General features: G+C 38.2%; 1 protein-coding gene and 1 long non-coding RNA gene across 2 annotated transcripts in view; both read right to left on the minus strand.

Annotated features, from left to right (window-relative positions):
* The window catches only part of LOC137981552 (uncharacterized), a 14,469-nt gene extending 9,419 nt beyond the window's left edge, over nt 1–5,050 (minus strand). Inside the window, exon 1 of the mRNA XM_068828648.1 lies at nt 4,517–5,050. Within this exon, the coding sequence (XP_068684749.1) occupies nt 4,517–5,050 (534 nt within the window). The remainder of the gene's footprint in view (nt 1–4,516) is intronic.
* A 4,206-nt stretch (nt 5,051–9,256) lies between these two features.
* The window catches only part of LOC137983529 (uncharacterized), a 13,517-nt gene continuing 7,773 nt past the window's right edge, over nt 9,257–15,000 (minus strand). Inside the window, exons 5-6 of the long non-coding RNA XR_011118960.1 lie at nt 14,558–14,640; nt 9,257–13,981 (exon numbers count right to left, since the gene is read on the minus strand). This is a non-coding gene — a long non-coding RNA (uncharacterized lncRNA). The remainder of the gene's footprint in view (nt 13,982–14,557; nt 14,641–15,000) is intronic.

Raw genomic sequence — 15,000 nt, forward strand, 5'->3', positions numbered from 1 at the left:
ACCTATTTTTTGCAAGACATGTTTCGACATACTTATGCCAACTTCAGTTGTGATGAGTTTTACAATTTGAATTTAAACCTATTTATAAGAAAAATACAATGGCTGAATTGATACATTATTGGCATACTTACAAAAACAAATTAAATGGATTACCAAAGATACTTAGATACTATGGTCGCGACAAAGTAAATTACAACGAACTTTTTCTTTTTCTTTTTAATTTTTTCATTTTTAACGGCTTTGTCGCGACGATAGTATCTAAGTATCTTAGCTAATCCATTTACTTTGTTTTTGTAAGTATGCGAATAATGTATCAATGCATCCATTGTATTTTTCTTATAAATAGGTTTAAATTCAAATTGTAAAACTCATCACAAGTATGTCGAAACATGTCGTAAAAAAATGTGAAATCTTGTTTTATTTCTTCAAGTCATTTCAAACTGTGATGATGTAGATTAGGCTTAAAATCATGTAATGATGTAGCTGCACGAAGGTCACTGGATAGGCTGTTCCACAACCTTGCTCCGCTTTAAGAGAAATTGTTCTTCAAATAATTGGTGCGGGGCTTCGGAAGAGCCAATTTATTTTCAGTATTCCTAAATCGATATGATGTTATGTCGTTTCGAAACACAAATCTCGAACTCAGATACTCAGGTGGCATCCCATGCAAAGATTTATACATCATAACAGCAGCTGATTCCAATCTTTGATATTTGAGTTTACCCCAACCCATTGCCCGGAACAATTCATCGACATTTAAATCATAAATAGCACATATAAAAACACGGGCCGCACGATTTTGGAGCATCTGAAGCTTTTCTAGAGGCCGCTGCCACAGTTGCCCCATACAGTACTACAGTAACTAAAATATGGTTGAACTAGGCTGTCATATATATCAATTAATATATTAAATGGGTATAAGATGTCGTATTCGCTTAATTGCGCCCAATGCAGAAGCATTGGCATGGTCAACGGTGGTTTAGCGGCTATCAACCGCGCCGCTCACCTCTGTGTCCCGGGTTCAATCATGACCTCGGGTCCTATGTGGGGTGAGATTCAGTCGATCTCAATCGGACTCAGAGGGATTTTCTCCGGGTTCTCCGGTTTTCTTCCCTCATCAAAATCGACTCTCAGTCACTTGTAAACATCCGGCTGCTGGCGGATATCCTCGATAGGGGTAACCTCTGGTATACTTCCCTTTTATTGAATTACATGAATAAAGTTGCCACTACAGTCTTTTTTTTGTTGTTGCAAATATTCTGTATATCACATTCGCAATTCATGTTTTAGTCAATAGTGCACATCAAGAGATTTCGTAGATGACCTGCTTTACTGGATGTTCATTTATACTGAAAGAAGGAATTTCAGGAAATGTTGATACTTTCTGTCTCAACACAACTAACATGATCTCAGTTTTTGTTAAATTCAAGGTCAGTTTATTGGCTGATAGCCATGTGTACATCCCGTTTTTTAAATCAAAGTTAAAGGGGCAGTGTCATGGATTGTAGTAAAAATCTGGAAAGCTAAGGAAATCTCTTTACCGATGGCAAACAAAAATGAAGGCCCAGATTTTCTTCAAAACGGCTATTTTAGCTCACAGAAACCATTCTTAAGTGTTTGTGGTTACGCGTAACGAAGATTAAAGTGAATGCCAATTTAAAAACGTCGGGCCGACGTTTTCAAGTATTCCCTTTGCATCTTAGATAAATTTCTTAATAACTTAGTGTGGCTCATTTTTCTTTTAAAATTTGATCCATTTTTATCTCACAGCGGTGATCCAGAAGCAACTTAAGAATAAAAAACAAAAACCCCTAAAAATATATTAGTAAATTTATAGTCAAAATAGAAGGGATAAATCCCATCAATATGTTTTAAGTCTGCGCCACTGAAGGCGAGGCTGGTGTCATCTGCATACATTCTAGGTTGTGAAAATACAGACAATTTGGCAGGTCATTAATATAAAAGTAAAGGTCCTAGAATTGTTCCGTGGAGACACCACTTTTAACTTATTTTGGAATAGACATAAAGGAGGCGAGTTTAAGTGCGATTGCTGAAATATCTTGCGAACCATTTGTGACAGCAACCGCGTATTCCATAGAATTGCAACGTTGCTAATAAAATATTGTGATCGACGGTGTCGAAGGCCTTCTTTAAATCAAGAAAAACAACGGCATTGGCAAAAGCGCGATCAATATCCATAAAGGAAAGGAAAGGAAAGGAAAGGAAAGTGTCGTTCTAGCGTTGGGGTAGCCTGTGTACAGCCGCCTCCGAAAAAAAAAAATCGGAGAGGAGCGTCTGTGATTTACCGTTACTAACTGTGTTCCAATCTCGTACCCAGAGTCCTCGGGCTTTTTGGCCAGCGGGTGAGCGCCCGGAGAGACTCTGGGATAATCGACTCCATTTTCCCAGAAAACGTGGGTTCCGGTCTTATGACGTATGGTTGAGTTTAAACGGAAGCAGAAAAGAGAAAACCGTTAACAGTAGAAATGGCGGGTTGAAAGTGTTTGAGAAACAAGAATTTTAGCCTTACACACAAAGAAACTGGAGAAATGATCATTGGCTTGCTGTAAGAGCAAGTGAAGACGAAACCTCTGACGCTTTCGGTGAGTGTATTTTTGGTGTTTCAGCGTACATTCCACCGTACAGAATGCAATGAGAATGCCATCGTGCAAGCAACACGATCGACAAATTTTTTTTTGTGGAAACGACACAAATGTCCTCTTCTTCTACAAGTTGATGTTTCCGTAATTCTGAATGGCTTCGACAAGACCTTATTCCACGAATTTCTCCTCAAAGAGACTGATGTAATGTTTTCCCACGGTACTTTTGCAACAGCAACAGTAATCACTTTTTAGCAGTTTTAGCAGCGTGGGAAAATTCCCGTGCGGTATATGACATAATTCAAACCTCGTCGTTTTATTATTTTTGTGATTTATATATTTCTGAGGTAGAAAAAAATCAATCAGCACTGAAACTTGTTTTAGATTTTGAATCTCCCTCCAAATTCTGGGGCTTCCGAATTACTTACCGACTTCCTGTCGGACTGCCATTGTTACGCAAGCGGCCAATCAAAAATATAGTTCAAATCGATTATCCCAGAGTCTCTCCGGGCGCTCACCCGCTGGCCTAAAAGCCCGAGGACTCTGGGTACGAGATTGACTGTGTTCCAGAAAAATTTTCCATACATTATTAAGTGATCTACGCTGACCAAAATTTGCGTGGCTCATATTTCGTTGGAGCTAAATTCTCAAAATGGTGGTCAATGAGGGGTGTCCCGAAAACTAAGACCTAAGACCTAAGACCCGGAAAACTAAGGCCCTTTTCATTTTAGTTCTCACAGCAATCCCTGGGCCGTTTAAAAAGGCGCAAAAATATAATAAATAAATGCGAAGGAAATCAGGAATAAATCACGCGCAAAGCAGTAAATAAGCCATAGAAAAGAACGGTACTAAAATACCCTGTATTCCTGAAAGAAATATTTTGTATATCAAAAAAGTAAGTTCGATTTTGAGACGACAATCATGCTTAATAATGACAGCGTTCGGAGAAAATCTAGCGGCGCTTGATAATTCTTCACGCCACAACCGCAAATGTCACGCCAGGCGAGTCAAGGCCGCATGACAATCCCGCATTTCATATGAAACGAAAAATAAATCGTTGTTCTAAAATGCCTCGCCTGTAACTGAACGAATTGTTCATTTGTTCTTCGGAAATTATTGGCAGTCAGGTGTTACGTCCTGTTGGAAGTCAACGACGGGTTTTCCAAGTTTTGCGTTCATCTTTAGCACAACTATTAAATTTTATTAAAAATTGAAGCGCAGCCAGGATTAGGCATATTAAAATACAATAAAAAACGTTCTCTGGCTAAAAATTTTGAAAAAGAATATAAGCTTTCGGCTGTCGATCTACAGCCTTCCACGGATAAAACGTTGAATGTAAATTAGTGAAATATATACAGAAAAGGCGAGATAAAAATGATAAAAGAACAGAGTAAAGGTATGAAAAATGGTGGCTATTGTTTAAAAAGAATTTTATACTGATTAGGAATCGGCTTAAAGTTATTGTCAGCATGCTTGGTAGAAGAGGTGTGCCAGGCCTCTAGAGTTTTCCTAACACGAAAAGAGCCTTTGTCGATAACTCGAGAATGATTGAAATCAATGCGATGACCGAAAGACCACGCATGTTTCGCAATGTTTGACCCATTAGCACATGTTTTTACATTCCTAACGTGTTCTTTCTTGCGGGTTTCAAAGCAACGGCCAGTTTCACCTATATAACACCAATCACAATCGGCACAGGGTATTTTATATACCACGTTGGGTTGATGTTCAATAGCTGGTCTGAATTTAGGAGAAAGGAATTCTTGTTGTAAAGTCTTGAGGGGCTTATTTACAACTCGGATATCGTGTCTTCGAAGAATTCTTGTTAGAGGTTGCGTAACACCATTGATAAAAGGAAGGACAGCAAAACCGTTAGGGTTCTCTTGAGGCGTAAACCATTTAAAAAACATGCCAACCAATTCTTCAGGTGAAGGGATGGCATGTGTGGGTGGTTTGGAGAATTTCTGCTTTAAGATATTGGAAATAACAAAGGAGGGATAGTTGTTGGCTCGTAGAGCATCAAAGACGTGATTGATTTCGGTATTTTTCCCTTGCGGTGTACTTGGGAGTTTAATTGCGCGGTGTAGGAGGGTCTCAGCCGTGCTGATCTTGTGGCGTTTGTCGTGGTGAGAAGAAAAGTCTAAATATCTGTCCGTGTGAGTTGCTTTGCGGTAAACATCGATAGTGATCGTGTTGTCCTTGCGGGAAACCAAAGTATCCAAGAAGGCGATCTGTTGGTCAGATTCCTCTTCAATAGTGAATGAGATGTGTGGATCGATGGAATTAAGTGTAGTATGAAAAGAGTTAACAGCATCTCTTTTGATGATGCAGAAGCTATCATCCACGTAGCGTTTCCATACTTTAGGTTGTACTTCAGACGTGTTAATGGCCATTTCTTCGATCGCTTCCATGCACAAGTTCGCCACCACAGGGCTGACGGGGCTACCCATCGCGCAACCATGGATCTGTTTGTATATCTTATCATCATAAATAAAGTAATTGTTAGATAAGATAAATTTCAACAGAGAAATGATTTCATTACTGTTTCATTACCTCTCACTGTTTCTGAACGATCTCTCTTAGAAAAGGGTCCTAAATTTGCTCCAACTCCCAACCAAATCCCACACAAGAATATTGTTGCTGAAGTAGAAGCCGCGATCCACCATCTACCAGAAGAATCGAAGAATTTCATTCGTAACTCCACCGCTACGATTCTTCACAAAGCAAGACCACCTTCCCATAAGAACCTCAATGCTGATGAAAGAAAAGCCCTTCAAGATTTAAAAAAAGATGAGACCAGGATTTTAATGAAAGCTGATAAAGGAAACTGTTTTATTGTCCTGGATAAAAGTGATTACGACAGTAAAATGGACTCTCTACTTAGTGATCGTAACACCTATGAACTAGTCCTCAAATCCCCCTTCAAGAGGATTGAACGTGAACTCAACAAAAGGCTTCTCGTCCTGAAGAATCATTATAAGATCAGTGATTCCACTTACCGCAAACTCCACTCCACTGATGCCATACCACCAGCCATTCGTGGATCAATCAAACACCACAAACAAGGAAACCCTGTTAGACCCATTGTTTCATCCATTGGCTCAGCTCTCTACAATACTTCCAAGTTTCTTACCGACATCTTGTCACCTTTACAAAACAGTAATGGTTTCTCTGTTCCTAACTCTGCCAAGTTTGCTGAAGAAATCTCTAACGTTGACATCCAGGATGACGAAGTTATGCTATCCTTCGACGTGGTATCACTATTTACAGCTATTCCTGTAGACAAAGCCTGTGATTACATAAGCAACAAACTACTTAAGGACAACTCACTTCCTTCACGCACGAGCTTAGACAGTAATGAAATCATTTCTCTGTTGAAATTTATCTTATCTAACAATTAATTTATTTATGATGATAAGATATACAAACAGATCCATGGTTGCGCGATGGGTAGCCCCGTCAGCCCTGTGGTGGCGAACTTGTGCATGGAAGCGATCGAAGAAATGGCCATTAACACGTCTGAAGTACAACCTAAAGTATGGAAACGCTACGTGGATGATAGCTTCTGCATCATCAAAAGAGATGCTGTTAACTCTTTTCATACTACACTTAATTCCATCGATCCACACATCTCATTCACTATTGAAGAGGAATCTGACCAACAGATCGCCTTCTTGGATACTTTGGTTTCCCGCAAGGACAACACGATCACTATTGATGTTTACCGCAAAGCAACTCACACGGACAGATATTTAGACTTTTCTTCTCACCACGACAAACGCCACAAGATCAGCACGGCTGAGACCCTCCTACACCGCGCAATTAAACTCCCAAGTACACCGCAAGGGAAAAATACCGAAATCAATCACGTCTTTGATGCTCTACGAGCCAACAACTATCCCTCCTTTGTTATTTCCAATATCTTAAAGCAGAAATTCTCCAAACCACCCACACATGCCATCCCTTCACCTGAAGAATTGGTTGGCATGTTTTTTAAATGGTTTACGCCTCAAGAGAACCCTAACGGTTTTGCTGTCCTTCCTTTTATCAATGGTGTTACGCAACCTCTAACAAGAATTCTTCGAAGACACGATATCCGAGTTGTAAATAAGCCCCTCAAGACTTTACAACAAGAATTCCTTTCTCCTAAATTCAGACCAGCTATTGAACATCAACCCAACGTGGTATATAAAATACCCTGTGCCGATTGTGATTGGTGTTATATAGGTGAAACTGGCCGTTGCTTTGAAACCCGCAAGAAAGAACACGTTAGGAATGTAAAAACATGTGCTAATGGGTCAAACATTGCGAAACATGCGTGGTCTTTCGGTCATCGCATTGATTTCAATCATTCTCGAGTTATCGACAAAGGCTCTTTTCGTGTTAGGAAAACTCTAGAGGCCTGCCACACCTCTTCTACCAAGCATGCTGACAATAACTTTAAGCCGATTCCTAATCAGTATAAAATTCTTTTTAAACAATAGCCACCATTTTTCATACCTTTACTCTGTTCTTTTATCATTTTTATCTCGCCTTTTCTGTACATATTTCACTAATTTACATTCAACGTTTTATCCGTGGAAGGCTGTAGATCTACAGCCGAAAGCTTATATTCTTTTTCAAAATTTTTAGCCAGAGAACGTTTTTTATTGTATTTTAATATTAAATTTTATAGTAGACCATTTTAGCAAACTTGATTCCCCGATTTACTTGAATTTTTTGTTTTCCGAAACTGGTTCCATGTGGACGGATCTCTGATTTTAATAACTTTCCTCTTAAGCTGGTCTCTTAAATCCGCTCTTTAATATGTTAGCAATTCAAGTGGACTATGGGGGCCGCGTGCGTTTGGTCTTCAATAGGGCATGTCTGTCGCAAAAACTTGTAAGAGGGTCTCAATGGGGGGGTCCCCTTTGACGGTTGATGGTTAAAAAAAAGGCCATTTTGACGGTTGACGGTAAATTTTTCGGATGACGCTTATAACACGAAATTAAAGGGCAAAGTATTTGCCCATATTTGAATAATAATAATAATAATAACAATAATAATAATAATAATAAGCTGAACCGTGTGCTGAAGGAAACTAGAGGAGCGATGCAGGATATCGGCCTTCACTGGAATCAGAAAAAGTGCTCAGTGGTACACGTGAAGAGGGGAGCCCAAGTGCTAGACGAGTCTGGTATGAGGATGGACGAGACAACTACCATCACGGCTCTTGGGGAGGGAAAACACTACAAGTTCCTGGGGGTTCTAGAGAACGTTCGGCAGGATGAACGGCTGGCTCTAGCGTGTGCGGCTAAAGAGTATCTACGCAGGATATCTGTTATATGGTCCAGCCCCCTATCTGATTGTAACCGTGTACAGGCAACTAATAAGTATGCACTCCCAGTGCTGCGGTACTTAATGTGGACACAATATTGGTCTCTATCAGAGTTAAGAGGTGTGGACAGAGCAGCTCGGAAGATCATAGTTAAGAACGGTGGCAAGCACCCAGCCAGCCTAACTTCTTTGTTATATCTACCGAGGGAGAAAGGGGGTAGAGGCCTGCAATCAGTCGAACACGAGTATAAGATCACTAAAATCAAATCGCTACTGAAATTGTATCAGAATTCGGACCAGACTGTGGAAGCAGTTAGAGAATTTGAAGGCCACCAGTCGCTTGTAAAGGAAGCAGCCAAGTACGCTGAAGAACTTAACATCACACTTCAGCTTGATATCCTAAATCACGTGTGTGTTACAACGGAAGGAAAGGTGGTGACTGCAGCTAGAGCTGGGAATCTGCTGAAGAAATCTCAAGAGATGCAGTTCTTGGAGATCGCTAAAGACAAAAAGTGACAAGGAAAGTTATTCCGTATCAGATGGGACGATGATAGCCTAAGCATAACCAGCTGCTTTGCTTGGCTAAAAGGTTGGGCTACATGCCCTACATATACCATCGCGGGCATGTATGAGCTATATGAACAGTTGTTACCTACGAAGCTCTACACAAAGGAAAAGATGCAAACCTCCACCGATGGTGAAGTCCTATGCAGGTTATGTGGGAAGGTAGCTGAGAGCGTTGCACATGTACTGACTGGATGTTTCTCCCAGGCACAAACTAAGTACCTATACAGGCATAATGCAGCTTTGAAGATTCTGTTTTTTGAGCTCCTCCGAGAGCATGGTTTAATAGAAGAGGTTCCACCATGGTACTCACCGGCGATGCCAAAACCAGCCTACCAGAACACCACGAGTGAAGCGTTTTGGGATATTCCCAACTATGCAGAGCACAACGAAGTAAGAGCAAATCGGATCGACGCGCGTCTTGTCAGCCACGAGAGGAAAGAAGTTTACACAATTGAAATGAGCTGCCCATGGATTGAGAGTAGAGCCAAGAAAGATGAGGAAAAGACACTCAAGTATGGGCCCATGATGTGGGAGTTGAAGCAGAGATACAATGGTTACAGGGTTGAACAGAACAACATAGTAATTGACGTACTGGGTGGCTATTCTAAACATCTAGAGAAGTCGGTGAGGAACCTAATAGGAGCGAGAGCGCGGGGTGTACTTGAGCGGATGCAGAACATTTAAGATAAATACTTAGTTAGGGCGCTAAGGGCACTAGATTTTAGGTTTTTTTTCGTCTTCAGAAATCCAGAAACACAAGTATTGTCGCAAAATCTGTATTTTACTGATTTTCTATGCAGTTTTTATAGTGCATAAGAGTTTGATATGACTCTAAATAGGCTTTTAGTAGAGATAACCAGATTATGATGGCCTCGTGTAGGTTTATAAGAGATAATGAGAGTATAAAAACTCAACTGAATAAATTTCTAAATAGGCTTTTAGTAGAGATAATATCACCATGTTTTTGCGTAGGTTTTATAGAGTATAGAATTTTATAATATTCTGAATTAGCTCTCTAAGTAGAAAGATTCATACCATTATGTATATTAGAATTGTACTAGGTTCCGTACCGAACTTTTTTTACTTCTAAGTGTAGCTTCTCAAGTGGTGTAGGTTACGTTATGCGCCCTATACTACTCATAATGTGGACAGCATTCCAAAGTTTTATACTGCTAGATAATAATAATAATAAGCTTTATTTAACCAAGGAGCACCTTCAGCAATCTGTTCTCCAAGGTGTCCCAATTAGTGCTATTATTTGAGCATTAAAAGTGAGGTTTTCGGTTTTCTACTATACTATGTGTCTAATTATCTTCGTTACCACTGGCCTTACTAATCGCCTGGTCCATCAATGTATATAGGACATATAAAATATTCCGTAAACTGATAACCCTCCGTTACCTACTCACTTCCTCAAAAAATTGTTGAGCGTTATCTCGAAAGAAAACTATTTCTTGTTTAACGGGAAAAACCACTTTTAAACGCAAAGTCCATACAAGCCGCTTCTTTAGAAAAAATATAAAGAAGAATAAACAATTTCACAGACAGCAAATAGCTATCATTCGACTGTAAAATTCACGACTGAGATTCACATCTTTTATTCCTTTCACAGGATACAAGGACATTCTACTCTTGGTGTGCGCACGCACTTTAAACCGACAGAAACTCTCCAGTTCACTGAGTTCATGCACTTTACCTCCCGTCGCCCTCTGGGGGTCAGGAAAGGCTTCTTCAAAGGCTAAGCCCCAGGCCTTCTCAGAACTAACGCTTCCCTAAAACCAATATTTGAAGAAAACAACGCACAATTCTAACAAAGAATACGCTACAGGGGTTATCCACATAAGCCTTGTGAACATGCTCTCATCTAAAGTTAGTTTTAGCAAAAGAATGTCGGCTCTAAAAATAAACAAAAAGCGCGCAAAAAGATCTTGCCGTTTATTACTGAGTATCAGCCATCATACAGTGCCTCATCTCAAATAGATTTTCTTAAACAACTGGGATCTTATATAAAACCAGCTTTTGCTGAGAAAATTTTTAAAATCCTCCCCTTATTTCGTATAGAAAAGGGAGATCTTTGAAAGATGTACCCGTTAGAGCAAAAATCTGAGGGTCTTTCAATTTCCTATCTTGACTAATGGAGCGATTTCACTCACGTGACCAGCAGCCATATTGGATTACTAAAACAAAAGAGAGTATTTGAATAAAAATAGAGATCAATTCCCAAAGGATTAGTTTGGTACACCATCATGGCCGCCATTTCTTTGTTTTGGAACACCAACATGGCTGCCGTGACGTCATGTAAAAACGCTCTATAGTCCTTTTTTTGATATATCAAAATTCAGCTCGAAAGAGAGGTTAAGAGGACAACGACAAAGGAAAGTGTATGATATGCAAATATTTTTCACATTCACTCCAACGTGTTTCTATTGTTTTTTTCCTCACTGCCTCACTATCAAGCTGAATATTTGATATTTCGCAAATGGCCTATAGGATTGGTGTTTTGCCGCGTCAAGCGAAGTGACCCGTGATGACTGACGTTTTATGACACCGGAAGTGTTTACAGACGGAAGTCAGTTCTGTCGTTAACCAGATTCATCCGAGACTAGGAGTCAAAGAACTTGCACATGAATGCATTTGTGTGATATATTAAAACGATCATTTATAAACAGCATAACTTGACCTTATTTAAGTCAATCATTTAGTTCTTGATTTAAGGATATGTGAGACATTTTGATGGCTGATATTGGCTTGCTCATTTGACGGCTGGCGGTAAAATTATTGCGTTTTTGACGGTTAAATATTTGACCATTTGACGCTTGACGGTTAACCTCAGTGACACCCTCTTATAAATAAATCGTTCCATGATTTCCACATATTACTGGGTCGTGAAATTCTCTCAAATCGTCCCACGGTTGTGTCAAAATGTCACTTCGAAAATTTAGTGAAGTTAAAGTACTTAAATTGCCTATAATTAATTGAGTTAATTTTATTTTGAAGGAGCAGAAATTGAAATTTTACGGCATAGCTAGACTAAGCTGTGATCGCTTATACCAATGAGAGACACCCCAGAACAGATCACTGGAAAAATCGATAAATTTACATGCACATGTAAATTTAGATCATAACATGTAAATAGCATGTAAATTACATTGAAAACGCTGTAAATGAAAGTTTACAGCTAAAATGCCCTTTTGCAGATCTTAGAAGATACTGCAAAGAAGACGTAAATATTGCGGACAAAGTATGTAAAAACTACGTAAATTGCGAACACTCCAAGGCCAAAATCTTGTAAATACTATGTAAATGGCATATACCAGACTTATTCCAACCTGTAAACTCCCTGTAAATATTTCCACTACACTGTAAACATCCTGTGAATCGATGAAACAGACAGGGGTTTGAACCTGTAAAAACCAAGTGTAAATTGAAAAAGGGGGACTGGTTTGATCCTGTTAAAAAAATTGCATATTATAATTAAAAATGAAGACTTAAGTGACCACGCAAAAACCTGGTTTAAAAAAAATCCCAAGAAACATTTGACAAGGACACCTCCACTGGCATAACTTTTAATGGCAGCAGATCTTCTACAACATCAAGGTTTGCTACAGTAAATAGATTTATTATATAAACACCAATGAAATACCAAGCGAGCTTTCGCACAAAAACATGATATCTTCACATGTGAAAATATCACTGTTACTATGGTTACATATGAAAATCGCGCCTTTCGATGCCTTTCGTGAAATGATTTACTATTTCATTGGTGTTTATAAATAGAATATTACATGGCCACTTAGAGATATGAAAGTTCTCTTCTCATGTTGAAAAATATTTCACTCGTTCGCTGCGCTCACTCGTGAAATATTTTTTGACACTCGAAGAGAAATTTCATATCTCCTCGCGGCCATGTAATATCCTCTATTTATTATATAGATACTGATGAAATACCAGGATTTCTCCTTTTACTAAAAAATCACATCTTCACTGCGTGCAGTGAACATATCATTTGTATCTTTCACATGTGAGGATATAGCTGTCGTCATGGTAACGAACACGATTAGCCAATAAAACGCGAGCTTCCTCTTCATTGTACGATACTTTTGTGATTTAATATAATTCTTATCTACTACATTAACATTTTTATTGCAAATTTTACAATATCATGATTTGTTTTTCATAACTTTCATATCTTGTTTCATGTTACACAACATGCGTGTTTTAGTGGTTGGTGAAATATTTTTTCATCATTTCGAAAACGAATAAAACAAGTTGTTTTAAATCTAGACATTTCATCAATATCTATATAATAAACAGAACATTACATGGCCGCTTGGGGATACGAATTTTATCTTCTCATGCTGAAAGTATCTCTCACTCGTTCGCTTTGCTCACTCGTGACAGATACTTTCAGCACTCGAAGATAAAATTCGTATCCCCGCGCGGCCATGTAATATCCTCCATACATCAAATACCACATTTTCTTCGCAAAACGATACTCAAATATTATGCTTAGTTTATCAAATATACAATTCTATCAATCCTTCAAATACGAGTGAGGTACATGTTAATAATTGAGGTCATCAAGAGATACATGTAGTCTTATTTTCACCGATAAAAATGCATTTCTAACCATAAACAGATAATAAGTAGATGATAAAATACACTTATAACCTTCATAACCATTAACAGATAATAATTGCATTTACATTCATTTCATTGTTCATTAATTCGTGATAAACATTAATAAATAATGACTATGGGTAAATTCATTTTAATGCCCCTGTAATGGCACAAAACAACAGCGTTAATACTTTATTCGATTTCAAAAGTTGATTAAATGACATTGGATCTTTACTTAAACATCATTATTAGTCCCTTTCTTTGTGTCGTAATAGCAGCAGACAAATAAAGACTTTAAAGAAAACGACAAAACCTTTCAGTTTATAATACATGTTTCAAAAGAAACTTCTGCCATCTTCAGTTAGTCAGAATACAAACATCAAACATCAGCAGAGTTTTGAACATTGTCACGCCTCATGTTCAGCAAATTTTTTTCGCGTTTTAGATCACGTCTCCACCAGTTTTCAACTCAAGTTAAAAGAAGCTATTTGTATTCAGAGAAACAACCCTCTTTGAATCAACAATTACACTATGTCAATCTAAAACTATCTTTAATTTCACGCAATACTTCATTCAGTTGTTACTATTTCTTCACATAAGCATTTTCTATTTATTATAATTTCAGCTTCCATCGCTTGTATTCTGACTAACTGAGGATGGCACAAGTTTCTGTTGAAACATGTATTATAAACTCAAAGGTTTAGTTGTTTTCTTAAAATTCTTAAAACAATCTTTGTCCAAGCAACCTTAAGAAATAACTCTTATTTGAGTTGCTGTTGTAAAGAATGCCAAACTTTTAAGACTTTACTTGACCACAAAAATGTAATTTCCGCCTTCAAGTAGAGGAGGCCAACCATAATTGCTTGATCTTCTGGAACCTTCAAACAGAAGAGCAAACATTTCCTGTCAGGGTTTAATAACCAATTTACTGTAACAGTAACTTGACATAATTATACATAAAGAGAATGATTTTGTCTTAACAAACATGTGCTAGCTACTTTGACTTTGTTGGTTATAATGAGAGTGTCTTTATAGGGCCTGGCCAAACGGGAAATGTTTGGCATTTAAACAACATCACATATTGTTTGGTGACCAAGCATTTTACTGTTCGGCCACCTTGTTTGGTGCTCTTTGATCGTAATAAAATTTGAAGGCCACAAAATATTCGATCAAAAACAACAAAAACATTTCTTTTGTTCTCATGCTTGATGGGCGAACTTGAGGAGTTTGATCTGAGTTAGATCAAACATGTTTAACCGTTTGGCCACCCACTTCAAGAGCATGTTTGGTCACCAAACAATTTGTTTGATGTTGTTTAAATGGCAAACATTTCCTGTTTGTCAATTAAGGCGCTTATGATGCTCCATCAACTGTCCTAATGCTGTGTAAAGGCTATTGCAAAATGAAATTGGCAAAGTTTTTTTATTGTCAAGATGTGTGTACATTGTACTTACAAAACGTGTCTTCAACTACATTTGTACTCCAACTCCTTTTCTTTTATTTTCTTTCATCTTTGACTATCATAGTCTGACACTTCCTAAATGTACAAAAGGCAGGTGTACCATTAAAAAAAGTACCTAATTAGCACTGGAAAATATTTAATTAATAAACATTTTCGTAGGGCTTCCCAGTTGATTATAATTTTGTTGAGAGTAATTATAGACAAGACTAGTGTTTAAAGTTTGATCTATAATGGAATTAAAAAAACTTGCATGAATATTTCAACCAGTCAGATGCAAAGCTAAGACCAATAGTTTTATTGCAACTTAGTCACTCTACGTGTAGGTTTCCCATACTTAGCAGCAGCAGCTGCATTGGATTGGTTAGCATTCTGACTAGGATATATGACTCCAGTTTATGGTTAATTGACAGGATTGACAGGTACAGCTAGTATTTC

Source organism: Montipora foliosa, chromosome 13 (assembly GCF_036669935.1).
Source record: "Montipora foliosa isolate CH-2021 chromosome 13, ASM3666993v2, whole genome shotgun sequence".
NCBI lineage: Eukaryota > Metazoa > Cnidaria > Anthozoa > Scleractinia > Acroporidae > Montipora > Montipora foliosa.